The sequence below is a fragment of the Mirounga leonina genome, unplaced genomic scaffold (genome assembly GCF_011800145.1).
Source record: "Mirounga leonina isolate KUSES-001 unplaced genomic scaffold, KU_Mleo_1.0 Mir_151, whole genome shotgun sequence".
Lineage (NCBI taxonomy): Eukaryota > Metazoa > Chordata > Mammalia > Carnivora > Phocidae > Mirounga > Mirounga leonina.
In genome coordinates, this window is record NW_023270377.1 from 99,960,799 (window position 1) to 99,987,571 (window position 26,773).

The 26,773-nt window shown below is 52.4% G+C and overlaps 2 protein-coding genes across 2 annotated transcripts in view; one reads left to right on the plus strand and one right to left on the minus strand.

Moving 5' to 3' along the window:
* The first annotated feature begins 321 nt into the window (after positions 1 to 321).
* Positions 322 to 8,363, plus strand: TMEM37 (transmembrane protein 37). The gene is made up of 2 exons (XM_035008188.1): positions 322 to 416; positions 5,779 to 8,363. Exons 1-2 carry the CDS (start codon positions 396 to 398, stop codon positions 6,349 to 6,351), a joined length of 594 nt encoding a protein of 197 aa, XP_034864079.1. The 5' UTR covers positions 322 to 395; the 3' UTR covers positions 6,352 to 8,363.
* A 486-nt stretch (positions 8,364 to 8,849) lies between these two features.
* The window catches only part of SCTR (secretin receptor), a 75,169-nt gene continuing 57,245 nt past the window's right edge, over positions 8,850 to 26,773 (minus strand). Inside the window, exons 10-15 of the mRNA XM_035006547.1 lie at positions 20,814 to 20,874; positions 19,476 to 19,545; positions 15,906 to 15,997; positions 14,323 to 14,449; positions 10,120 to 10,161; positions 8,850 to 9,037 (exon numbers count right to left, since the gene is read on the minus strand). Coding sequence (XP_034862438.1) covers positions 8,867 to 9,037; positions 10,120 to 10,161; positions 14,323 to 14,449; positions 15,906 to 15,997; positions 19,476 to 19,545; positions 20,814 to 20,874 — 563 coding nt within the window. The 3' untranslated portion in view covers positions 8,850 to 8,866. The remainder of the gene's footprint in view (positions 9,038 to 10,119; positions 10,162 to 14,322; positions 14,450 to 15,905; positions 15,998 to 19,475; positions 19,546 to 20,813; positions 20,875 to 26,773) is intronic.

Sequence of the window (26,773 nt, forward strand, 5' to 3'; positions counted from 1 at the left end):
GTTTCGGCAGCAAGGAAGTTAACTCCCGGCGCCGAAGTCAGCCGGATCAGCCCTCCCGCGAGTGCCGGATCCTCCTCCCTCAGACTGTGGGGGACCCTTGCCGGCTCAGGCCTGGTACGCGCCCCCCCTGTCCCGAGCCCTCCCTCCCCGCCCCTGCCCGGGGGCTCCTCCAGGCCGCCAGCGCTGACTCAGCGTAAACCGAGCCGCGAAGGGCGGCGGGGCCAGACGCGCCCGCCCCGGGGCTCCAGTGCTCCGCTTTGATTGCCCCGTCCCTCTCCCCCGCCCTCCAGCCGCCCTGCTCCGCCCCCGGGGAGAGGGCCCGGCCGGGAGCAGGCGCCCGCAGCCGAGCGGCCGGAGGGCTCGAGGAGGAGCGCGCGGCCGAGTCCGGGCGCAGCATGACTGCCATCGCCGTGCAGGTAACTCCGGGGACCCGGCGGGGCGCTGAGCCCGCTGCCTCCGAGCGGCCCGGGGCTCTGCCCCACTGGGGGCGGGAGGGGACTTTGCGCGGAGCACCAGATCCAGCCGCTGGGGAACGCGGGTGCCGGGAGTGCCCCGTCGTGCCCGCCCTCTGTTGCAAGCTTGCGGGGTTCGGAGGAAGGTGGGCCGGAAGCAACTTGGGGGCGCCCCCCCAGTGCTGCTCCTGCGCGCGGTCTCCTTGCGGCCCTGCAAGCACCCGTGCCTCCCAAGCTTCTTGGGTGCATTTTTCTGCTTCTCTTTGGGGGGTCACCAGTAACCGTGGTTAGGCTCACCAAAGGGGCGCCTCCTTTTTAAAAAGGAGAGGCGCGTCTGGGGTGGAGGGATGACACAGTCCACTTGCAAAGTGAGGCATGTCTTATATAACGGGAGGATGCGTCTCCGGGGAAAGCCAGAACTTTCTTGGGCAGGGGCTAGAAAGACCATCTCCCAGACGCGTCTCGGGTGCTGGGGCGGGGACGCACTCGCTGGGGCGCGCGGATACTTATTAGAGAAGGCTGTAGCGAGGGGTTGGGGGGTACCCACATCCCCAAAGGTCTGATTTCTCAGACTGGAGAAAGATGTTTTTGTTGGCTGAGAACCTACCCCGTTCCTGCCCCCTCCCTTCGGGCGCGCTGCTGTCCGAAGGCAACTGGGTGGCGGGACCGCTAGCTACCCTGCGAGCGAGCTTCTCCGCGGAGGCATCTCAGCAGCTCGCCTCGTCCCGACTGGCCCGACCGTCCTAACGATTACAGAGGCTCGTTGGCTTTGCATGCAACTGCCCAAACCCCCGCACCCCAACACTGACTCTGGTAGATGCTGTTCCGCCCACTTGATAGACAAAATAACTGAGGCTCAGAGGTGAAGTAGCCAGCCCACGGCAGCCGGCTAGGCGACATAATCGAGATGCAAAGCAGGACTTCTTGGCTCCGAATCCTACTTGCCCTTTCTACTTTTTACTAACAGGAGAAACCCTACCCGCCGGGCACCCCCCAAGCCCCATCTAGCCAGGACAGAGCCGCTTGGGGGAGGAGGGGCGGGTTGCAGCGAGTCCCTCCTCTTTGTTCTAGATCAGAACCTTGAGTCTTGAGGAGGGAGCGTCCGGGACAGGCCCTGGGAAGAGGGGGACCCACCGTGAGAAGGGTGGGACAGGGTGAGGTTTTCCCCTCCGGAAGCCCCGCGGTCCAGCTGCGGAGAGAGACTTGCAAACAAGGATTTAGAAGACGTGTGGGGAAGTGAGTGCTAAATTAAGAGGTGCAAAATCGGCAGGCTGGATTCACGGGACGGGGGCGTTGTGTGCTGGCCCGGAGGGGAGCGGGGGGTGCAGAAGACTGGTAGCAAGTGAGGGACCTCGTTAGCGTCGGGAGAGGCGGGGGAGGGCCGTGGGGCGCGCGTGGGCGAGAGGAGCTCAAGCCCCAGGCTCTGCCGCGAGGGTGGCGCGCGGCACAGGCTGCCCTGCGGGATGGGCGCCGTCCCTGTCCGACAATCGTCGCTGCTGTTCAGGAGCCCCTTAAAGCCGTGCCAGGGGCTGTTCTAAGATCTTGTGTTAACTCATTCCAACCCCACCCACAATCACCAGGAGGAAGATGCTGTATCTTCCTTCGTAGGCAAGAAAACCCAGAGAAGAGGGATGCATGCATGCCAGAGGACAGACAGCAAAAAGCAGGCTGGCTGGGGTCGTGCAGGCCAACTCTTTAGGAAGCTGGCCAAGAAATTTCTGGTTAATAATGATGGGGGCCGGGGCGCCTGGGTGGCTCAGTCGTTAAGCGTCTGCCTTCGGCTCAGGTCATGATCCCAGAGTCCTGGGATCGAGTCCCGCATGGGGCTCCCTGCTCGGCAAGAAGCCTGCTTCTCCCTCTCCCATTCCCCCTGCTTGTGTTCCTGCTCTCGCTATCTCTCTCTCTGTCAAATAAATAAATAAAATATTAAAAAAATAATAATAATGATGGGGGGCCTGACCTGGGCCTTCCCAGAGTGGGCAGAGTCTGGAGGCATGCATGGGGTGGGGGGGTAATGTTGGGGATATGAGGACTGAATAGTGAGCAGACCCTCTGGGGTTGAGGGGAGCCGGTGGGGTCCTGGGGTGTAGAGGAAAAGAAGACCTTGGCATTGGACTCAGTGGCCCAGGACTGTCGAGTGACCCTGTCTTGGAGATCATAGAAATCATTCAGGTTTAGAGATGGGAAAGAGAAACACATTTTTTCCGCGGAGGAAAAGAGATTAAAGTGCCTTGGCCAAGGTCCCACAGCTGGAGGCGGGCAGGGCAGGGGCAGGACTAGACAGCCTTCATTCCTTCTTGTCCATTGGCCCTCTGCTGACCACACTGCGGCGAGCTGCCCTCCAGAAGGTTTCAGACCCTGGGTCCCTGGAAGTCAGCAAAGCTGCAGGCAGCTTGAGTGTGGGGCAGGGTGGTTAGGAATGAAGACTCCAATATGCATTCATCTTGTTGCTCATATTGTCAGTAGCCCCCAAGCACTGTTATGGACGTGACCTCATTTAATCCTTGGGAGTTTTCTTGGTGATCAGAGAGTTTCCATGAAGCCCTGCGTTGAGGTGGGAGGGGAAAGAAATGAACTGATGTGAGCTGTCTTCTCTTTGATCCCAGTGTGGTGTCTGAAGGGCTGGAGACTAAAGTCCAGTCTGTGCCCAAGGCAGGTGGGACTGAGCGAGGGACAGGATGTACCTGTTCCCTAGGTCCTGGGTCCTGGGTTTCGTGCCTTGACTGGGGCCTTGCATCTGGGGCTCTCCCATTCTAGGACCTTACCAACCAGCTTCTGGGGGCCTCGTAACCTGGCCAGGTAACCTCATGGCACCTGCTGTCCTGCAGGGGTCGCCAACTCCATTTTGTAGATGAGAAACCCAGGGCCAAAGAGATTCAGAAGCCACCCAAGGACAAACACCTTTAATGGTTTGTAGAAGCAGAGGTTTTAAGATTTCTTTAGTCTGTTTCTTAGCAGGAAAGCCTTTTTTTGGTTTGTTTTTTTTGGTTTGTTTTTTCTCTGATGGAATCCAGGACAGACTCCTAGGCCACCAGTGTCTCTAGCAGGTAAGAAGGACCTGTTGTGGTTGAAGTGGGGAAGCGTCCCCTACCCACGCCCCCCACTTCAGCACCTGGAAGCTGCTTAGGAAGCAGGGGGTCACAGTTTGAGAAACCACAGCCAACTCCACTGGGGTGTTCTTTATAACGTCCCAGGCTACCTTTGAGGATGTGAGTTGGGGCCCTGACCCTGCCTCGGGCATCCCTCTGCACTCTACTCCTTTTCCTCACCAGTCATACTGAGCCCCTAACACAAAGGCCCCAAACTTGGAAGGCCCCCGTCAGTATGTATTGGCTGGATGCATCCCATGCCCTGCACATTATACAATTGTCCAGGCAGCCGTAACAGGCTTTACTGTGATTTGGGTGAGTGACCTTGGGGAAGTCATCTGACCTCTGCGTGACATAGTTTCCCTCTTTACACACCCCTGCTAGAGCTCCCTACTCTTATGAACCTCACAGGTTTGAGTAAAATAGGGCCCTGCTTAGGCAGAAGTGCTGAAAGCAAACTGGGTCCTTACTCACATAGCCCTCGGGCTGAAATTTATCAGTTGCTCCTGCTCAGGTGGGCAGGTTAGCAGCCAGCCTGATGTTCCTGCTGGGGCTCCGACCACAGGAGTCTCCCAGGAGCATGGCTTTGCTTTCTGTCCCTAACTGAGAGGTGTTCCCACCGACTGGCCTCTGGAAGCCTCCATTTGCACATGGTACAGGGTGCACCCCGTAGTCCTTGTTCGGTTTCCTGCGCGGTGACAGATGCGCATGAGTTGCCTGCTTTGCTTGCCTCCCAGACTGGGGTGTGACCTGGGCTGCTTCCATACACACTGTAAAGGGGGTAATTTATGACTGGGTAGGAGACTTATTGAGAGGGAGCTTCGGGAAGCAGTGACAGTGGTGACAATGACCATTCATCCCGCGGCTCTGCGCAAGCCGTCACTGAATGCCCAGCTCAAGCTCTGCACCAGGCACCAGGGATGCAGCAGTGCCTGATTGGGAGGCCCTGCCCTCCTGGAGAGCACAGTGTCTGCATGCGATAGGCAATATATAAGTACAAGTCGGAAGGGAATGGATAACTGGTGGTCAGAACAGTGAAGAAAACAGGCCGCCTGACTGGAGGAGGCCTGGTTTGGATGGGGTGGGGGAGGCAGGAAAGATCTCTGAGGAAGGGACATTTCCACGGAGACATGAAGAATGGAGAAAAGGAGGTAGCCTGGAGAAGAACCTTTTAGGCGGAGGGGCCGGTAGGTCTGAGGAAGAAAGTTCTAGGCTTGTCCTTGGGTCTGGAAAGAGGGCTGCTGTGTCTGAGCAAGGGGGCCAGGAAGAGTGTGTTGGGGGGTGAAGTGGGAGAGGGAGGCAGGGCAGAGGGTGCAGGGCTTGGCAGTGGTAAGGAGTTTGACTCTTTGAAGTGTTTTTCTTTTTTTGCTTTCTGGTTGGGGATGGAACCCATGCCTGGGTGGTGTCCTGGCCCAGTTTGCCAGAAGAGACGGGTGGGTGCACCCTTCAGGGCTGAAACTAGAGGCTGAAGGAGAGCCTCAGGGGCCTCTCCACGCCCAAAAGCTGCTAGACAGACACATTGATTGGCGAACTCTGGGTGGGGTTCAGGTTCAGGCTGAGCAAGACTGAAGGGCAAAGTGCAAACATCATTTTCAGTACAGAGGAAAACAAGGTAATAACATATGGAGTCTGGGACACGCAGAACCAGCTGGGTGGAGATTAGGGTAAAACTGAAGTGTACTGGGAAGTCCTGGGAGAAGGGGAATGTAGCCTTGTATTAGCATGCTAACTGAAAAAAAAAAAAAAAAGAATACTAATAATCCGGTGCCCAGATTCTTGCTTTGTGTATAAAGAAACCCAGGGGGTACTGCAAGTTCAAGGTCACACTAGCCAGGCCTGACAAGTTTTCTGAATTCAGAACTGACGAGGATCTGCCAACCTGCTGGTCAAAAGAATTTGGATTTCTTATTCGTGAAGATCATTAAAGAAAGAAGGGTCAGGGAACTTTTCATGCCTGGTGAATAGTTGGATAGTCGGTGCTTCTAGGTCTTGAGTAGAGGTCAGGGAGCAGGTGGAATGGGGGAAAGGCTCCCCAAGGGAGTGGGTCTGTGCTGAAAGGTAAGGAGGAGTTGGGAAGGAAGCTCCTTGCAAAGGTGGGCATTCTGGGCCTCGAAGGAGACTGCAGCAGAAAAAAAAAAGGCTTTGGGAAGCCGGGGGCATGGACAAGGATTTCCCCTAAAAAGGTTGGAGGGGTGGAGGAGGGCCCTGCCTGACATGCCCTCCGTGGTGTCTTCCAGGCCCAGAGGCTGCTGGCCCAGAGGAGGCCCCAGCGGCCCTTCTTGGAATCCTTCATCCGGGCCCTCATCATTGTGTGTGCTGCCTTGGCCTTGGTCCTCTCCTCCGTCTCCGTCTGCGATGGCCACTGGCTGCTGGCTGAGGACCGCCTCTTCGGGCTCTGGCACTTCTGCACTTCGTCCAACCAGACGGGGACACACTGTCTCAGAGACCTGAGTTGGGCCCACGTGCCCGGGCTGGCCGTGGGCATGGTCCTGGCCCGCAGCGTGGGCGCCTTGGCCGTGGTGGCCGCCATTTTGGGCCTAGAGCTCCTCATGGTGTCCCAGGTGTGTGAGGACCTCCACTCACGGCGCAAGTGGGCCATGGGTTCTGTCGTCCTCCTCGTCTCCTTCGTCCTCTCCTCCGGGGGGCTCCTGAGTTTTGTGATCCTCCTCTGGAACCACGTCACGCTCACTGGCTTCACCCTGATGTTCTGGTGCGAGTTCACGGCCTCCTTCCTCTTCTTTCTGAATGCCATCAGTGGCCTTCACATCAACAGCATCACCCATCCCTGGGGCCAACCGAGGAAATTTTAGGCCTGCCTCCCAAATCCGAGGACATCAGGTTCTACGAGAAAGTGTGGTCAAGATGGGACGTTTCCAACCCGTGACCTCTGCTGGGGCGGGGAAGGGTGGGGCAATGACCTTGAAACTGCTGCCTCTCAGCCAATAACCTTTGGGTGGTCGGCCAGATTCAGCCCAGCAGCCTTTGCAGCTGGCCTGCGGGGCCAGAGGCCAGGAGGGTGCTTCAGTGCCAGCAGCTTTACCCAGTTATTAGGATGTTGATTTTAGGAGAAGTAACACGTTTTAAAACCCTTTTCTTGAATCCTCCTTTTAAAATCCTTTCTTGAATCCTTCCAGGATGGGAGTAGATTTGGAAGCAGCGTGGGTAACGGCGCCTGGGCTGGCCGCACAGCTAAGTGCAGCTCCCAGTTGTTTTATTGACTCTGTGCCAGGATCGGGGCTGTGGGGCCCCTGGGGTCTCCTGGGATTAGGCCCGGAGTGGATCGTTCCTCCAGCAAAGCATATCCAGTCAGTGCCTCGGACTGTTCTTCCACCAGCTCAAAGGGCCTTATGGGCACATTTCCCTGCTATAGCTTCAGTCATGCTAGGGAGGCAGAATTCAGGATTCCCTCGATCTCTTCCACATGCTAGGTTTTCAAACCATTTGACTCGATTTGAACCCTGCCCTTTGCTGTGTGTGTGTGTTGGGGGGGCGGTGCATAATCCTTGAATAACTGCAACTTCCTGCAGCCGGCTGTCCTGTCTGGGGATCCTGCCTGAACCCTTCCAGCAAGCTTCTCAGGACAGCCCTCCAGCCCAATACACGGTCCTCCCGAGGCGAGCGTGTGTGCGCGTCCGGCTTTGATAAGGGTCAAGACGGCCTCGGGTACCATTTTTGATTCTAGAGCACATTTCCAAAGAGTTCATGTCTGGACCTGTGGAACTCCAGGGGGGTCAAGGGGACTTGCTGGGCCTTGAGTAATGATTAACAGCCATCCTGGGGATGAGTGCAGGTGAAGGGGACCAGGAACCAGTGGAGATTTCCATCCTTGCCAGCAGATGTGCATTTCTGGGGAACCAGTTGCCCCCTTCCCAGTGTCTTTTCTGCCCCAGAGCTGGGGGATTTGCCCTCAAGCCATTTCATTCCACCGGCTCCACTCTAGCTACTTCTGGTATGGGTTTTTGGTCTCTGCCCCGCCCTGGTCACTGCAGGCTCCACTTTCTGGGCTGGGCTGGGTGCTTCTCTCTCTCTCTCTCGTGGGTTTTTAAAAAACTTGGACTCCAAAATGTATATGGAGTCCATGGAGATCACTGAAGAAAGGTGTCATGGGCCAACCCATTTTTCAGAGAACAGAGCTCATCAACCAGACGGGCTGGGTTCTCAGCCCTGGGAAATAGGCACCTGACCTTTCATTCCAGGAGCCGTTCATCTGGCACAAAGGGGTGTGACCTTGTCTCTGCAGTGGGGAGGTGCGGAGGTGGGAAGCCAGGGCCCAGAGGGGGGCAGCACTTGTCCAGGGTCACCCACCAGCAAGATGTCTTCCCCTCTATGTTGTGCCTTCTGTCCAGAATGCTTCCCCCCCCACCCCGCCCGAAAACACTGGTAGGCTTTGTTTTATAAAAGGGTTCAAATGTTCAGTTCACTTTAATCCTCACATGGCTGGTGATGAGGGAGTGCTTACAGTCAAGGGAACTGAGATCCAGAGAATAAAGGGGAGACAGATCCCCATAAAACAGGGAGACAGGTCCCTGTCCGGTGCCCAGGAGTGAAGAAACAGACGCAGCCTTAGAGCATGGGGATTTGAAACCAAAAGCCCTGGACTGAACTCATGCCCCTTCTTGCAGAGTATCTTGGGCAAGTCGCGGGACCTTGGAGAACCTGTTTCTCTTTTCTGTCCCCTGGAATCTATGCCCCATTCCCAGCTGTTGTGCCCCCAGGGCTGTGGATAACTGCAAGCAGGAGGAACAGAGGGGTGCCTTGTGCCACGCTAGGGTTACTGAGGAAGCTGGGGGTCTTGGGACTCTCTTGGCCTCGCTGACTTGATCAGATGAATTCAGTCGTCTTGAAGTGTAGGGTCAGAGCAGCTGGGCAGGTGAGTTGTAGTGAGGCGTAGGGAGGGTGCACCCAGGGCCAAGGGTCTCCATCTCTCCTGTTTCATGGGCTTCAACCTTAACCCTGGAAACTCCAGGAAGGGGTAGGGAAGTGAGCGGGAGCATCCTCCTCCACCTTGTGTCTCAAGGGCCAAAACGAGTGGGCAGTTACAGACCAAACCCATTCCAGCTACCATTTATTTCCCTGTCCTCTTCTGGAGCCTCTGACCCAGGCCCTCTTCCTGCCCCATGGTCCCCCCATTATTTTCAGTTCCGAGGAACCTCTCACCAGAGCCCCCTCCCCATCCCAAGGCTCAGAGGAGGGAGGGTTGTTGGTCACAGGAGGAAGCAGATGATGTCTGCTGAGAAGACGGGTCCGGGACTGTCCCGCAGCAGTGTCTGGCCTTCTCATGACCCGTCTCGGTGTCTGTCCCGTGGATGGCCCTGCTCCAGACTCTCAGATGACACCGGCCCTGCAGGTGGCCCCACTCTGCTCCGAGGTGCTGGCCTTGGTGCTGTGGGCCAGACTGCTGGTGCCGTTGCTGAAGGAGGAGCTGAGGGCCACAGGGCGCAGTAGGGACTCACGGAGGTGCCACTGCCGCCACTTCTTCTGAACCTCCAGCTGCACCTGGCCCGGAGACCAGCCGTCAGCCGGGCAGATGGGCACCTGGTGCCCACAGGCCCGTTCACTCGCCCGGGACCGCGGCACGCGCCCTGCCTCTGCCGCCCAGGGGTCCTGCCTCCCCTTCTCCCGCAGGCCGCTCAGATGGGCCGTTTCCAGCCCCGATGTCCAGTAGGGATCGAGGGCCCCCTCTCGCCTGGACGCCTTCACCTGCCACCTTACTGCTTGTGTCCCAAAGGGGCCTGGGCTTCTTTCACGAATTCCAGAACTCCAACGTCCAGATCATCACCCGGGACAATGGGACCCATTCCCATAAAGCCACCCTAGCTCAGACCTTATCTGGGGACCCTGGAGTTGCTCTTTGGAAATCTTCACAGTTCCCAGCTGTAGCAGCCCAAAACCTTTGAAGCCAGGCTTCAGGCTTGGAGTTTGGAAAACAGAGGTTCTTCCCATTCAAGTGTTGGGAACCAGATAAATGGTCACCAGTTACAGAAAGGCCTTACTTATGTGAACACTATTCAACTAATGTGGGCTGCACGGCTTGTGTGGGTCCCCACCCAAATGCTCTGGGGAGGAGCAGAGACCTCGAGGTAAGTGTGCAGCCCTCCTGGGGAGTCAGCACTCATGTGGGGGTCAGTGAGCAATTGAGTGTCAGAGATTTCATCATCGAGTCACTCATGGAGCAGAGGGGAAGACTGAGGCCCAGAGAAGGGCAGTGAGCAGGATCACCCATCAGGCAAGCAGCAGTCAGGAGCCTGGGTTTTTGTTGGGGTGCTTGCCCTTTCCTCTAGTTCCTGGACTCGCCCAAGGCTAAGAATCATCTGGAATGCTTGTTAAACATTTTCAGGCTCCAACCCAGACGTACAGATTCCTCCTTTTGCTGAATTAGAAATGGGGGGTGAGCAGGGCCCAGCAATTGTTTTAACTAGGCCTCCTGGTTCTTCAGTGCTCCTAGGAAGTGAGCTCAGGGGACCCAGGCCTCCCCCAGCCACACCATCCATGTCTCCCCACCACCCTTTCCAGGGAGCTGCTGAGCAGGAATCCAGTGGCTAGGGAGCTCCTCCATCGGGGCAGCCGAGGACACTCACCTCCCCATTGAGGAAGCAGTAGAGGACCGCCACCACCAGGCCCTGCAGGGGGGCAGAGCAGTAGGGGGTCAATGCAGGTGCTCCGGCACCGGCCTCCTTCCTCCAACCTCCTCCCCATGTCCTTAAATTGCCAGCCCCAGGCTCACTTCTCCCCAGGAAGTGCTCCAGAGCCTTCCCACACCTCTCACCCCCGGGGGCATGGGGTGGGTGGGTGGGGGACTGGGACTACCTCTTCTGGGGTCCCCACAGTGTCTCTGGCTGTGCCGGCATCATCCAGCACAGACTCAGCTCCTTGGGGCAGGACTAGGGTCCGGCGTGGGGCGTTGCACACATGGGATTTCAGAGTAGAAGCTGCTAACTTGGGCCAGTGGGGACGGGGCAAGTCACCTGAATTAGTAAGGTGGGCCATCTGGGAGAAGCAGGGAGTGGCGGCCCCTGATGTGCACCTGTCCCTCAGGTAGGGGGTGGGGCCAGCCCATGGGAGACCCTGTGCCCTGTGTGGGTGGGCTCATTTTCAAGATCAGCTGGAAATGGAGATGTTCCAACACAGGCAACCATTCAAACTGAAACACGAATGTGCGAGCGTGAGGTTGGGACAAAGCCCGAGTGTAGGTCCTGGCCAGCAAGCAGTGGGTGTGACTTCCTGCTTATATCACCTTGGCTAGGGCCCCTGAGGCTATATACACGTTCCTTGGTGGGATGGGGGTTGGTACCTGTTAGGACCCTCCTTCCCTAGTATCTGGAGCACCTGTTTTCCCAGGAGTGCCTTCCCCTGCCCCCCAGTCCTGGCATGGAGCTTTACCAGGGCAGGGACTCTGGTCTCGAGATGCAGGATTTGAGGCCCAGAGGCCTGCTTGGGACCATAAGCTACGGGCAGGGTCTCTTCAGTGCTTAGGTCCTGCTCACCTCCTCAGGGAGCCGCCTTGGGCCAGCCTGCCTTTCCTTCTGCCCTGAGGCTTCCCAGGCTGGTGAGCACCCTCCCCCTCAGAGGCCTGGGTGTCCTAGCTCTGACCTCAGGGGGCCCTAAGGCCCCCTTCCGAGTCCCATCCAGGCCTGCCTTCACCTACTTACTTGGGAAAGACCCCCAAGAATGATGAACCAGCCCTGCTGTGGTGAACTTAATACGTACAATTGCTCAGGGCTGCTGTCGTTGTAACAAGAGTTAGTGACAGACCTGGAAGAATTTGCTTTAGAATATCAGGCACCGAGGACCGCTACCCAGAATGGGCATCATTTGGAGGAGGTGAGCGGCTGGAACGGTTACTCAAGGCCGCAGTTTCCAAATTTTGTAGCACGTTAGAATCACCTGGGAGTAAACCCTCCATACCCCAAGGCCAAATGTCTGAGGATGATGGAAGCTGCAGCAGCTTTGAAAAATCCCTGGTGGTTCTAATGGTCATTCCCAGTTGGGAACCACTGTTGGAGGGTGTGAAAGGCTTAGAGATGAAACGGAACAGGATGCGGCGTGCCACCTGGCCTGCTTACTTGTGGGGTGCTGGGTCCCAGATGCTTCATTTAATCCTTGCCAAAGCCCTAGCGGGGAGGAGCCCTGTCTCCCTCGGGCAGGAACTGAGTCACGGGGGGTTTCAGCAACTGGCGCTGTGTGCGATTGGCCCAGAGCCGGTGGTCAGGCTGCTGGCTGCGGGGGCTGCCCATCTCACTGGGCCCAGCGGGTCCTACCCCTGGGCCTCCAAGATCCTGGGACACAGCTGCGCAGGTCAGGTGAGGGAGCCCCGAGGGAGGGAAAGTTAGTCGTGCCCCGAATATCGATAGGGCAGGCCTCCCACAGCCAGCAAGCTTAAGAAATTCCACAGTTTTTATACAATCATTAAAAATGAAGTCTTGGAAGACAGAGAATTAGAATAAGCAAGTTAGAAAACCGCACACAGCATGACCTCAGCTATATGGGCTGTGTGTACGTGTGTGTCTTCCTGGATAGAAAAGAGACTTAAAAAGAAAAAAAGAGGGAGAGAGAGACTTAGAAGTAAACCCATCATCATTTTAACAGGTAATTTCTGGGGTCATGAGATTATGGATGATTTTTTTTTCTTTTTTAACTATTCCTTATTTTCCAGATTTTCTACAATAAGTGTTATTTCTATAATCAGAAAAAGCAAATCAACTTTTGTTTCTAGAAGTCTATGACTGATAAATGTATTGTGGTTCTGTGTGTCTTTAAGCCCCTGTCTTCTAGAGATGCGTACTAGAATATTTACATTTGAGTAAAACCATCCCTTTGATGTGCTTAAAATGATGGGGGATGGGGTGAAGGGAGAGGATGGGGACAGAGATGGAACCAGCCAGGACTTGAGTGGGCAGTGGTCACATAGGGGGTTCACTATCTACTATTCTCTTCACTTTAATATATGGGAGACATTTTCTATAATACAGAATTTTTAAAAATATGTACATTATATAGAATATACGTGTATAATATACAATAAAATGATATATGTTTGTATGTGAACAAAGGTTTAAATGCCTCAAAGACTTGCGTAAACAGTTCTATGGGAACATTAGGAAAGCGCTTTTGGTTTTCTCTTGACAAGCCATTTCCTTAGAAGCCGAATGGCCTTCACTGGCAAGCCTCGGCCCCAACCACAAGCCCCAACTCCAGGGGACAGGAAGTTCCCTTTCTATGCAAGGAGGCAGACCTGGGTCTTCGTGCTCGAAGTGAGGTCACTACCCATTTCTGGAAGCCAGTTCAAGGTCTTCCGCCCTTGTGGACCTGGAATCCCCACCCCTGCTAAATGGGCCATTGTGTGAGCCCAGCTCATGTTCCAAGAGCAGGTGGGCATGAAAGCTCCCTGGTCCAGAAACAAAGAACATGGATTATGCAAGAGGCTGCGTTCTCTGGAGGCCTGGGCGCTGGCAGGGAGCCCTGGGCAGAGGAGAGGCCCAGTGAGGAGAGAGGGGACAGCCCTGGGGTAGGGTCTGAAGGCAGGGTTAGGACAAGACCGGATTCTGCTCAAGAATGTGTTCCCAGTGTTCCTGGAAGCTGAAAGTGACAGGAGGATGACCCTGATCCCCGCCTCCCCCCCATCCCCGAACCGAACTCAGGGATTGGGGGAGACTCTGAGCCCCATCCTGAGACCAAAGTCTCCCCCATGAGGAGGACTTTGCAGAATAATCAGTGTTGTTGAGGACAGTCTGGCTTCTTGAGGAAAATCCCCTGGGAGAAATTTCTCTCAGGCCCCAAAGCCTATAATGTCTAGGCTTTTCCCGAGAATTAGCTTGTCCCCATCTATAGATGTTATAAATCTTGGAACAGATTGTGTTTCTGTCTTTGCTTTGGCTACTGTGAAGCTCCAAACCAAATGTCTGACCCATCTCTCCTACCTTCATAGCACTCTATTGAATTTGCTTCTCTGTATGAACTCAATTTTGACTTTTATTTCTTCACTGATCCTTCATCTACTTTTTTTGGGGGGGGGGGTCCTCTGTATGGTCTTCCTGAAAGCTACATCATATTATTTTTGGAAGGAGACAGCTATGAGAGTGTAAACAAAAGTCCTGTCCAAACATGTTTACTATTTGTTTTTTGTTGTTGTTGCTGTTTAAGCCTCACAAGATCTCACTGAATTAGGAGGTAGGTGATTTCTCCCCTCACTCTCCTTTTTTTTAAAGTTGGTTTTTATTTTTGATACATTGTGTGTGCACATAGTTTCAGAGAGTCCAGTGATTCTCCTCACAAAACAACAGCAGCCTCCGAACACCCCTGCCCCCATTTCCTGTGCCTCAGAGGCAACTCCTTGGAATTCTCTTTGCTGCTTCTGAATAATATGCTGATGCTGCTCCTTCTGGATTTTTCAGTTTGGGGCACTTTCATGGACTTCCCAGAATGAAGAGGAGGACTTTATTCTCTCTCAGACACTCCCCCTCGCCCATTCCCACAATGCTCATCTTCCTGCCCCGCTTTTTGATGGCTCAGCCATAGCCCTCAGCTAACGTCATTTTGACTATGTAGGTACCCTTTTGTCTTCCCTGGAGTCAGTCTCTCTCCTTAGTTTTCTCTCCCACCCCTATCTCACCGGTGGGGGGACTTGGGTCCCACTCGGGGTCCCACAGCACAGTGAGGTCCTGCCTACCTCCTCTTGGGTGTGTGCCTGATGAGGCATTCCGCACCGCAGCGCCGGACCCTTCCGGGGAGACCTGGCTTGCGGTCTCTATGAACTCCCAAGGGTCGTAATCCCTGAAGCTTACCTGGAACGAGCCAAGGGCCAATTCAAAGAACCACTGGACCTCAATGGCGTCCTCTGGGGAGAAGGCGAAGATGATGTAGTGGACTCCAAAGAGGGGGATCAGCAGGAGGGTGGACTTGGCCAGGCGCCTGCAGACACAGACCCGCTGGTGTCCTGCCCCCTCCCCCCCAGCACAGCTCTGCAAGCCCCAACCCGCCAGATCGCAGAGGCCTGCAGCGGTGCCCCCAAATCTTTGTGGTTTTACTTTGTATTTTGGAGAATTTCCAGCTCCCACGTACCCATCACCCAGGGCCAGTCCTCTACACTTTCTGATCATGCACGCCATCAGGAAAAAAAAATGTGAACACGTATCCACCCAAATAACTTTATTATTTATAAATTACCTGCATGTGTCATTGAACCTATTATTCACGAAACCAGCATTCTTATTTTTTTGATAATAAATATCTATAAGGAGAAGTTCTTTCATTTTCTTCCCAGATCCCAGATTAGGGTTGCTAAATTTAGCAAATAAAAATACAGGATGCCCAGTTCAATTTGAATTTCAGATAAACAAGGAATAATATTTTGGGGGAGTAAGTGCTAAAACACTATTCGTTGTTTATCCCAAATTCAGACTGAACTGGGCATCCTCTATTTTATCTGGCAACTTTATTCTGGATTCCCCAGCTCCACCCTACTGTGGCGCCCACTGCCCTAAAGATGTCCTGGAGAATCTGTCACCAAGCAATCCAGGTCACTGCCAGATTCTCAAAGCCCAGAACATCACAGAGAAGTCTTCTTTGGACACTGATTTGCCTTTAAAGATTCTGTTTTGAATTGTGTCTCCCCCACCCAAATTCACCCACTGAAGCCCTAACTGCAGGACCTCAGAAATACCTACCTGTATTTGCAGGTAGGGCCTGTAAAAAGGTGACTAAGGTAAAATGAGGTCATTAGGGTGGGACCTTAGTCCAATCACCTGGTGTCCTTATAAAAAGAGGAGGAGGCACCCAGGATTCCGGCACACAGGACAAAAGGCCAGGTAAGGGCACAGGGAGAAGGCACCCGTCTACAGTCTACAAGGCCAGGAGCAAGGTCTCAGAAGAAATCAAACCTGTGGGCGCCTGGATCTTGGGTTTCCAGCCTCCAGAACTCCGGGTAAATAAATTTCTCTTCCTTATACCATCCCACGTGTGGTGATTTTGTTATGGGGGCCCTATCAAGCTAATACAGCATCTCCCTTTAACATTTTAAAGGTTTTAAAGTATTTTTGGATCGCACATCTTGAAAGCTAGAGCCTTTCTCCCCTGAAAAATACACAGACCTATACACATTTCTCTGAATTTGGGTCCCTGAAGTCCATTGGCAGACTCCCTAACGCTGCCCCAAACACAGATCTCTGCTCCCTGGGATCCTGAGAGATTTCTTTATCTTCCCACTGCTGGACCTGCGTCTAAGGCTTCTCAGTGGACCCACTTCTCCCCACCCCCATTCCCAATTGCATCATAACCTCCTTGGAACCAGGGCCAGTTGGGTAAACCATAGGCACTCTAAATACCTGTCGACTGACTGAGCGTGCCTGGGTCTTTGCCCTCCACTTACTTATAATGGCTCACTTCATTTCCTCTTGTTTCTTGGGTTCTAAGTTTTCTCATCAGGATTCTTAGAATGTTTATGAAAAGGATGAAGTTAATCTGTAAAACACAAGAGGGGGGTGTGGGCTGAAGGTGATTGCCACCTCTCCTGGCCTTGACCCCTTGGCCCTGAGGGCAGAGAAGACATTGCAGACCACACCCGGGATTGCAGGTCGCTGAGCCACCCCACCCGGCCTGCTGCCCCAGAGTCCCAGTGGAAGAGGCTGTCTGGAGGTGACGGCTGACACAGCACCCGCGCCTATCCCTGGCTGCAGGAGCTGGCATTCCCCGGCGACCTTGTTAAAAGGCAGGTCACCGGTGACCTGAGATGCTGCATTTTTTTTTCAAGATTTTATTTATTTATTTGCCAGAGAGAGAGAGAAAGCACAAGCAGGGGGAGCGGCAGGCAGAGGGAGAAGCAGGCTCCCCGCTGAGCAAGGACCCTGACGCGGGGCTCTATCCCAGGACCCCAGGATCACGACCTGAGCCAAAGGCAGACGCTTAACTAACTGAGCCACCCAGGCATCCCGAGAGTCTGCACTTCTATCAAGCTCCAGGTAATGCCAAATCCAGTCCTTGGCTACACTTTGAGTGGCAAGGCTTTCTTCTCGCAGAGGTTCTTTTTTTTTTTTTTTTTTTTTTTAAGATTTTATTTATTTGACAGAGAGAGACACAGCGAGAGAGGGGACACAACACAAGCAGGGGGAGTGGGAGAGGGAGAAGCAGGCTTCCCACCGAGCAGGGAGCCCGATGTGGGGCTCGATCCCAGGACCCTGAGATCATGACCTGAGCCGAAGGCAGACGCTTAATGGCTGAGCCACCCAGGCGCCCCTCTCTCAGAGGTTCTTAAAGTTTTGGGTGTGGATTGGGGGCTCCCTCCCTCAGAAGTTCCAGGTCAGTAAATCTGGGGTGGGGCCCCCAAATTTGCATTTTTTTAACAAGATTGCAGGTGATGCTGAAGCTGCTGGTCTGGGGACCACACTTTGAGAACCACTGCTTCAAAGCCTTATAGAGTCACTTTGCAGTTTAATCACCAACTCCAGGAAGCCGCCCTTGATTACCTATCTTTCCTGATACATTGCAGTTAGGGATCATGTTACTGTGTAAGCACTTGAAATATTTGAAAGAGGCCAAACACATGCACCTGTCAAAGTTGTGTGTGTCTACTTACCTGTCAATTCAATAACTTCCTAAAGGACAGGAATGCAGTCTCATTATTTCGTTTGGTGTCCCCTCCCCCCAGCCCAGTGCCAGAATGTTATAAAGGTGCTCACGTGGCGCCCAGTACCTCTCCTCCTCTCTCACCCACCTACCAGCTCCAGAACCATTTAGAGAAGAAGGGATCAGTGGAATCGCCCAGCCGGGCACCCTCATTGTTCACACAACCAGCCTGGGGCGTGGGAATGCTGGCCAAAAGACAAGGATTAGTGCCTGTCCAGGACTTCTAGCCCACCTGCGTCTTTGAGAACTTTGCTTCTCAGCTTGTTGTTTATGCATCTTGCTCGGAGCTGGCGATGCATGGTGTAAATGAATAAAGGCTATTTTACTTTTATTTATTTTTTTAATCTTAGAGTTGCATTTAACTTCATAGGGAGCACTTGAAGGCAAAAATAAAAACAAAAACAAAAACAAAAAAACCCCAAAAACAAAAAATAAACTTTAAGCTCTCAAGAATGAGTCCTAAATAGTGGAATTCTAGGCCCCATGACCTACTGGTTAGGAGATGTTTTTAAGTTCTTATTTATTTATTTAAGTCATCTCTACCCCCAGTGTGGGGCTTGAACTCACAACCCCAAGATCAAGAGTCGCATGCTCTACAGACTGAGCCAGCCAGGGGCCCTGTTGGGAGATTTTGCATCAGGAGTGCTCACCAAACATCACTAGAGAGACCAGAGTCTGGTGAAATCCTCCAGGACCCCCGGGGTCCATCGTCCCTCAGCCGGGGCTCTCCTGGGCGGCACGGTCAGAGCCGCAGAATGACGGCAAGGAAACGGGCCTAACTAAAGGAAGAAAGACCCTCCTATGGGAATACTATGCAGCCAGAGCACATCGGTGGATCAAATAATTTCAAAGGCCACGGGAGGGACGCCTGGGTGGCTCAGTCAGTTAAGCGTCTGCCTTCGGCTCAGGTCATGATCCCAGGGTCCTGGGATCGAGTCCCGCATCAGGCTCCCTGCTCCGCAGGGAGCCTGCTTCTCCCTCTGCCTCTGTCTCTCTCTCTGTCTCTCATGAATAAATAAAAAAAATAAAATCTTTAAAAAATATATATATATATATATAAAAAAGGTCACGGGAGAGCTCACATCTGCTGCTAAGTGAGAAAGACGAACTAGTATACAAAACTCTATTAAGCATTTTGAAAAAAAGTGTGTGTGCTCAAAGAAAAAGATAGGAAGGAAAAGCACATGTGTATTCACAGTGTGTGTCTCAGTGCTAAAAGTATGTGTGATTTTATTTCCTTTTGGAAAACACATTTTGTATCTTCCAACTTTTTTTGACATGAATTCTATTATTTTGGGGAAAAAAAAAAAGAAGAAGAAGAAAAGAAAAAAGAAGGAGGTCCTGGAATGGCCGCCTCCTCCCAACTGCCCCCTGGAAGGTCCACGAGCCAGCCAGTGAAAGAGGTGGGTGGGGGCTGCTGCCCTGGGCTGCACCCCACCCCACCCCCCACCCCCTACCCCCCTGCAGCAGATCCACGAAGGGAGCTTCCTGCCAAAGGGTCCTGCGGCCGTGGTGTCCCTCGGAGCCCTGCACACAGCTGCGGGGCTGATTCCTTCCAGGAGACAACCCCGGTGGGTCCCCCGCCCGCTGTCCCCCTATTTCCTGTCTCTACCCACAGGCTCAGCTCCAGGCGTCCCAACCCTACTGCAGAGCAGAAGCACCTGAGAACTTAAACCCCCGCTGAGCGCTCAGGCCCCTTCCCAGAACGAAGAGAGCCCGAATCTCTGGCTATCCGGAGATAGTTGAAACAACTCCCAGGGGATTCTGAAGGGCAGCCCGGTTGAGACACTCTGAGCTCCCTGTCCATGAGAGTCGCTCCTGTATCTTCTCCCTGGGGGCCACCCCTTCAGGCCTGGCCCCCCCCCCAACAGCACCCCAAAGGCCCAAGACCAAGCCTCACTGAGCTTTCCCCAGCCCCATCCTATGATCCCAGCTCAGTGATTCTTCTCAGTTTAACAAGAGGAACGCCTAGAAAAAAGATCAGGACCCAGAGATCCGAAGGGGGCGCATTTTGGGCCAGCGCAGACCCAGCCAGTGTAGGGCAAGGAGCTCTGCTCACTACATTTTAGTGGCCACTCACGAACCAAAGAGAGTTATGTAAACTTTTGCCCCTCATCCCACTCGCACCCCCCAGCCCCCATTCTCCCATCCCCCATCTAGACCCTCATGCTGCTGACCAGCCTCTGGAAGCTCTGTGGTTCATCCCTCCCCGCTCCTGAAGGGAACAAAGCTAGCGCTCTCTCTTGGCCTTCTGTCCAGGCCAGTCACTCTTTCCGTCTCTCCCACTGGAGCCCAGCTCGGCAAGACGGCCACTCACCAGGATGGAGAGGATCACGGGCCCCCGAATGACCCACCAGATGGACGCGTTGGCGTTGATGTCCCAGCACCTGTGGAAGGACAGCCAGGCATCGTTAGGAGTGGAGAGCTGAGGGGAACCAGGAAAGACTAGTTCCCTCAAGTGCTCTTCTGAGCAAGGATCCATGCTGGTGGCCCCGAGCACTGCGGCTGGGTGCCCAGCCCTGTTAGAACTGACCCTCTCCGGCCGCCCGGGAGCACTTCGGAGGCCGCTGGAGCAGCCCCCCGGTCCGCGCACTCGCCCAGTGAGTGTCCGGGGCAGCGGACCTGTGTGGCACCTGACAGCCAGAAGATCCCAGAATCCCAAAGCGAGCGCAGTGACAAACTCAACTGCCAACAAGGGCCAGGCAGGTGACATCAGTGAGTGAAGTGGCTGGATAACTGACATGTGGCCTCAGGACCCTGGGACATCAGGTGTGGGGGGGTACTTGGCAAGCTGGAGAGCATGTGTGGGGCCTAAGGCAGCCACATCGGCTCCGGCTGATTTTTGCCACAAGGGAAAATGAGAGATGTTGGTAGAATTTCCCATGTTCTCCAGAGAAGCTAAAAATCCAGATTTTACAAAAAATCGAATTCACCCAATTAAAGTAATTCTTTTGAAATGATTATTTGGGGCCAGAGGTGGACCGAAAGACACTGGCAAGCCTCATCCGACCAAATCCACATCCTGGGCTGGTTGCATCAGCATGTCCTGGTTGCATCGCATGTCCGTGAGAAACTGCCTCTGCTTTGTCAGGCCGCCTCACTTCCTCCTCGGCTTCTCTCCTCGTGCCTACTTCCCAGCAGGCTCCCCTGCGCTTACCTCCACCCTCAGCGCCTGGCAGCTCTAGAGAAAAGACTAGATCTCTCTGTCCCCATCAGGAGTCACTGGGAATGCCGCTCTCCTACACCCACCTCCCGGACTCTCACACAGCACCCCCCCCACCCCAGGGGTAGGGAGGAGCAGAGGAGGGGATCCCAGGAGGAAGGAGAAGCTCGGTTGGCCCAGAGCTGCCTCACTGAGTGGCACCTGCCTGGACTTTCATGGCTCCTGCCCGGCACCTGCTTTCCACAGAGCTGATGGTGTGGGCAGGCCCAGGAGGGTGTGGACACGGTAGAGGCCACCACCCATCTGCAAGCTCACACCAGCCCAGCACTCCAGAGTACTCGCCTGTGGGCCCCCCCCCCCCCCCCCCCCCCCCCCCCCCCCGCCGTTTAAAAAACAAGCTTCTTCTAGATAGCTCCAAAGAAGTGCCCATCCTGCTTGAAGAACTGGACAATATAAAATACACTCTTGTTACCTCTCCTTCATACAGCTTACCCGACATCTTCCAGAAAGTGCCTGCTGATAGCCCACGAAGCAACAAAAATGGCCGGAGAACCTGAAGATTAAAAATAAAGGAGGGGGGCGCCTGGGTGGCTCAGTCGTTAAGCGTCTGCCTTCGGCTCAGGTCACGATCCCAGGGCCCTGGGATCAAGCCCCACGTCGGACTCCCTGCTCAGCAGGAAGCCTGCTCCTCCCTCTCCCACTCCCCCTGCTTGTGTTCCCTCTCTCGCTGTGTCTCTCTCTGTCAAATAAATAAATAAAATCTAAAAAAAAAAAAAAAAAAAGGAGGGAGCGGGGAAAGGGGACTCAATTTTCAACACCCCCGTAAGGGAACAGGGCAGCTCACCCAGCCTGGGAGTGAGCAGGTGTCACAGAAACCCCCTTGTAAATCCTGTGCAAACAAATCCTTGTAGCTTCCTGCTTCTAGGGTACCAGGCATGCCCTGCAAACTGAGGCAGAATCAGAGGTTCTTGAACGCCAGGAGGGGCACAGAGTGTCCTGGGAGCCTGGGGCAGACTCGGGAGGCCCTCTGCAGGGAAGAGAAGGGAGAAGTGATGGTCTACAGCTGGGCTGTCCTGGGCAGCGGCCGCTCTCCCCACGTGGCTGCGGCCTGCTTGCCATGTGGCTGGTCCCACAGCACATGTGCAGTAAGTGCAAGCCACCCGATTTTGAAGACTTAGTAGAATGTGAAATATGCTAATTTCTATATTAGTTATATGCTGACATGAAAATATTTTTATACCGGGTTAAATAAAATAGATTATTGAGGTTAATTTTACCTGCTTCTTTTTACTGTGTTTACTGTGGCTACTAGAAAATTTTAGGGTATATATGTGGCTCATTGTATTTCTAATGGACGTGCTCGTCCACACAGGAAAATGATAACAGCCCCGTCTCTGGGCTGCTCAGGTTTCAGACCTCCAGCAGCCAGGTTTACACCCAGGCAGGAGATGAAAGAATTTTTCTCTGGAGGAATCCAACAGCCCCAGACAAAGGGCCTATAGATGGCGATGCTGGGGACCCCTTCCAACACAGTGGCCACTTCCAGCCCAGTCTCCCTTGAGAGACATGCCCCGCCACCCCACACATGGGGTCTTCAGTCCGCTCTGAAGTGACTCATTCTTAAACATGAACAGACAGTCAAGGTCACGGACATCTGAGGAAAGCTGATTACATAAAAGACAGGGACCAAAACAATCAGAGAGAAGGAACTCAAAGGAAACAGACCGTGCAGGCTGCAGGAGGAACTTAAACAAAACAACTCTAAGGAATATCATCAGAGAGATAAGAGGAAAGATTACATCTGCAAGACCCAAACAGGATGCCGAAAATAGGGAGCAGTCTGAGAACAAGGAAGAGGGCTTAGAAATTGAATATATGATAACCAAGATAAAAGACTCCATAGATGGGTTGGAAGATAAGGACCAGGAATCGCCCGGAAAGCAGAACACAAAGAGTGGAATGAAAAGTAGGAGGAAAGACACGAAAAAATCAGAGGTCAATTCCAGGATATGCGCCATCTGATTAAAAGTTTCAGAAAGAGAGGATAAAAACCCAAGGGAAAGAAATCAAATAGGTGATGTAAGAACATGGTCCAAGAAATGAAGGATGTGAATTTCCAGATGAAAGGACCACCGGATGTCAGCAAAAAGGATGAAATCACCTCGAGTTGGGGCACATCCCTAGGGCATTTCAAAACAGAGGGGACAGACAGAAGACCCTGCAGCTTATGTAGAAAGAGATGAGTAAAAATGCCCAGGGAAGAAGAATAACATGGCAGGGGCGCCTGGGTGGCTCAGTCGGTTAAGCATCTGCACTCAGCTCAAGTCATGATCTCAGTGTCCTGGAATGAAGCCCCACATCAGGCCCCCTGCTCAGTGGGGAGTCTGCTTCTCCCTCTGCCTCTGCCCCTTGCCTTCTGCCCCTGCTTGTGCGAGTGTTCTCTCTCTCTCACTCAAATAAATAAATACAATCTTAAAAAAAAAAAAAAAAAAGAATAACACGGCACATCCTGTAACATCAGATGCCCAAACAGAAAGCCTCCAAAATCCTAGGAGAAAACGATTTTTTCAACCTAAATTTTTGCCTAGGAAAACTATAAATTAGGTGTGAAAGTTGAAAAAGATTTTCAGATATGCAATGCAAAAACATGTACATTCCACGAACTCTTTGCTAGACAGGTGCCGGAGCACGTGCTCCAACACCACCAGGGAGCAACCACGGAGGAGATAAGAAATAAAGGAGGAGCACCGGGGTGGCTCAGTCGGTTAAGCGTCTGCCTTCAGCTCAGGTCATGATCCTGGAGTCTTGGGATCAATCCCCCAGTTGGGCTCCCCGCTCAGCAGGGAGTCTGCTCCTCCCTCTGCCATTCTCCCTGCTTGTGCTCTCTCTCTCAAATAAATAAATAAAATCTTAAAAAAAGAAAGAAAGAAAGAAAAAAAGGAATAGGATTTATAGAGGGAAATGAAGGAAATTCTCAGCATGAAGGGTAAGGGAATTGAGCAAGTCTAGAGAACAACCAGCCCAAATAGGGCAGGAAATCAGAAGGCTCTAGAAAGAACATTGTTGGCTCTATCAGGTTGAAAAGCATCCTCCCTAAATTCCTATCTACCCAGAACCTTAGAGTGTGACCTTATTTGGAAATAAGGTCTTAGCAGGTGTAATTAGTTAAGAAGAGGTCATACTTAGAAGGATGCCAGTCATATGGGGGACCTAATCCAATATGACTGGCATCCTTATGAGAAGACCATGAGAGACACAGAGCAGAAGGACACACAGCGGAAAGAAGGCCACGTCAACACGGAGGGAGAAATCACAAGGATGCAGCCACAAGCCAAAATCCGCTTGGACTGCCAGCAGCGACCAGAAGCTGGAAGAGAGAGAGGCATGGAGCAGTTCAGAAGGAATCAACCCTGCCAGAACCTTGATTTCGAACTTCTGGCCACCAGCACTGTGAGAGAATAAATTTCTATTGTTTTAAGCCACCGAGTTTGTGGCAATTTGTTTACGGCCACCCATAGGAAACGAATACAGCAGGAAGAAACCAACAAATAGGAACTAATAGATTTCCTGTTGGCATGGGATGATCGGGAAGCAGCACTGGAGAGTTTTCCAGTGCTCTGGGTGAACTGGGGGGAATTAAGGACAGCAACATAAAACAAATAAGTCAATCAAAAGTGACTCCGTAAAAAACGAAAGGTTAACTATTGGAAGTAAAATCATTGTACACCACTCGGCTCAGCAGTAAACATTTACATAGATATAAGGATACATACATAGAATAGGACTTTTTTTTTAAAGATTTTATTTATTCATTCGACAGAGAGAGAGTGAGCACAAGCAGGGAGAGTGGCAGGCAGAGGGAGAAGCAGACTCTGCTGAGCAGGGAGCCCGACGCGGGGCTCGATCCCAGGACCCTGAGATCATGACCTGAGCCGAAGGCAGACGCTTAACCGACTGAGCCACCCAGGCACCCCGCTATTTAGTTATTTAAACCAAGTATGTGCATGACTTTAATAAAAATAATATATATATTTTTTAATTCCTTGGCTCAATTTTGGATGCTTTGGGCAAAGAACATGGGTTCTGAAGGGCCACCTGTTCGTTGTCTCCCATCTTTAACAGAGTTGGCAGAAAGTGGGAAAACCAATAATGGCTCAAGTTAGGGTTTCTTAGTGTGGTCCCCAGACTATCAGGATCAGAATCACTTGGGGCCTTGTTAGATGTGAGGAGTCTCTGGCTACACCCAAGGCCAACTGGCTCAGAGGCACTGGGCGGGGGATCCAGCCAGCTGGGCTTGACACACCCTCCATGTGACTCTGATGCTGGCTCCAACTGGAGAGCCACCAACTCAGTGAGTGGGAGCTTGGTTCATCCCCACAAAAGCCAGAGGTGTCACCCTTTTCTGGGTGCAGACAGACACCCCAGCCACCTTGAAAAAGTAAAAGTGTTGGGTAAGTATTAAAAATCTTGGGGCGCCTGGTTGGCTCAGTCGTTAAGCGTCTGCCTTCGGCTCAGGTCATGATCTCAGGGTCCTGGGATCGAGCCCCGCGTCGGGCTCCCTGCTCAGCGGGAAGCCTGCTTCTCCCTCTCCCACTCCCCCTGCTTGTGTTCCCTCTCTCGCTGTGTCTCTCTCTGTCAAGTAAATAAATAAAATCTTCAAAAAAATTAAAAAAAAAAAATCTTAAAAGTGCCCACTCCTTTTGATCCAGTGATCCCAATTCTAGGATCCCATATTACACATGGAAATAAGCTTTGTCCATAAAAGTATTTATCACTGTGTTACTTATAATAGTGGAAAATTAGAAACAACCAAATGTCCATACAATAGGTATTTGGTTAAATAGGTACAGAGATGAGTTAAAAATGTTTATGGCAGAGGTGGAAGAATACAGAGCATGCCTGTGTGTCAATAGAAAGAAACAAGATTCAGAATTCTACATTTAGAATGACCACAACAGGGGCGCCTGGGTGGCTCAGTCGGTTAAGCATCTGCCTTCAGTTCAGGTTATGATCCCAGGGTCCCAGAATCAAGTCCTGCATCAGGCTCCCTGCTCAGCGGGGAGCCTGCCGCTCCCACTGCTTGTGCTCGTGTTCTCTCTCTCTCTCTTTCTCTGACAAATAAATAAATAAAATCTTAAAAAAAAAAAAAAAAAAAAGAATGACCACAACAATGCAGAGAAAAACTCAGTAAGAAAAATAGTCTGGAAGAAAACCCCCCAAAATGTTCATTAGATGAGACCAGGGTAATTTTTTTCTACTTAATTTTATTTTTTGCAGTTATACAGTGAGCATGTACTCATTTAAGCAACTCATCTCTGGGGAAACAAGTTGCATACAAATTGAGGAGGGGTCCCTGCTTTTGCAAGAGAAAGGCTTCTCCCAGACGGAAAACTTTAGACCTTCCTAAGTCCCTTCAAGGTCTCCTTGGGGTGGTGCAGGCAGAGAGACCAGGAGGGGAGGAACCTCTGCCTTATGTGCTGTTCTATCTCAGGGCTTTGCATTACTTGAGAAAGAAAGGAAGGTTCTCATAATCTCACTTAAACCCTCCTAAAAATCCATGGGGCGCTGGGTGGCTCAGTTGGTTAGGCATCTGCCTTCGGTTCAGGTCATGATCTCAGAGTCCTGGGATCGAGTCGCATCAGGCTCCCTGCTCAGCAGGGAGTCTGCTTCTCCCTCTGCTTCTCCCCATCAGCTTGTGCTCTATCTCTTCTCTCAAATTAATACAAACCTTTAAAATAAAATAAAATAAAATAAACCCTCCTAAAAATCCGTGACGGAGATGTTGCAATGCAATTTTGTCTCCCTGCTTGATACGACCCCTTTGAATGATGGAACTGTTTTTGTTTCTGTAATCTCTAGAAGCCCCTCTGAGCACAAAGAAATGCTCGAAGAAGTTGAAAAAGTTATGATCCTGATATTACAGATAATGAAACTGCCTATATTCACATGATGAGATCCTGGCAGATCTGGGAGTCAAGGTCAGTGAACGAGGTTCCAAATGGGGTCCTTTTTTGGGGTCAACTGCATAAGGCAGGTCCCTGGTCCCCCAGTACTCTGGGACTACTGTTTTCTGCAGAAATCCAAAGATCTGCAGAGTACCACAGCTCCCACTGGCTAAGGGTTATGTGCTAATCAGGCTGCCAAAGTCTACAGGAAGGCTCGGCAAGCTCTGGCAGCTCAGGTGACTTCCCTGATGTGAGGAGATGGGGCCCTTGCATGGAAGGATTTAGACAAGCAGAAAAGACAGGGCTTTCCTGGCAGGGGCACTTCTTAATTAAAGGCACTAAGAAGAAAGAAAATGAAATTAATGGCTGGTACACATGACTATCCCTGTAAGCATATGAGTCACTCAGAGGAACCTGGCTATCTTTCTAGAACCCAATGGGTAACTTACATATGTTTATCAAATGAACAACTGATGGATGGATGGATGGATGGACGGACAGACGGAT

What these genes read in the sequence shown, in the direction of transcription:
- TMEM37 (XM_035008188.1), top strand. Translation starts at nt 396, where the DNA reads ATGACTGCCATCGCCGTGCAG. An exon ending in TGACTGCCATCGCCGTGCAG is followed by an intron (nt 417 to 5,778) that starts GTAACTCCGGGG and finishes GGTGTCTTCCAG; the next exon opens with GCCCAGAGGCTGCTGGCCCA.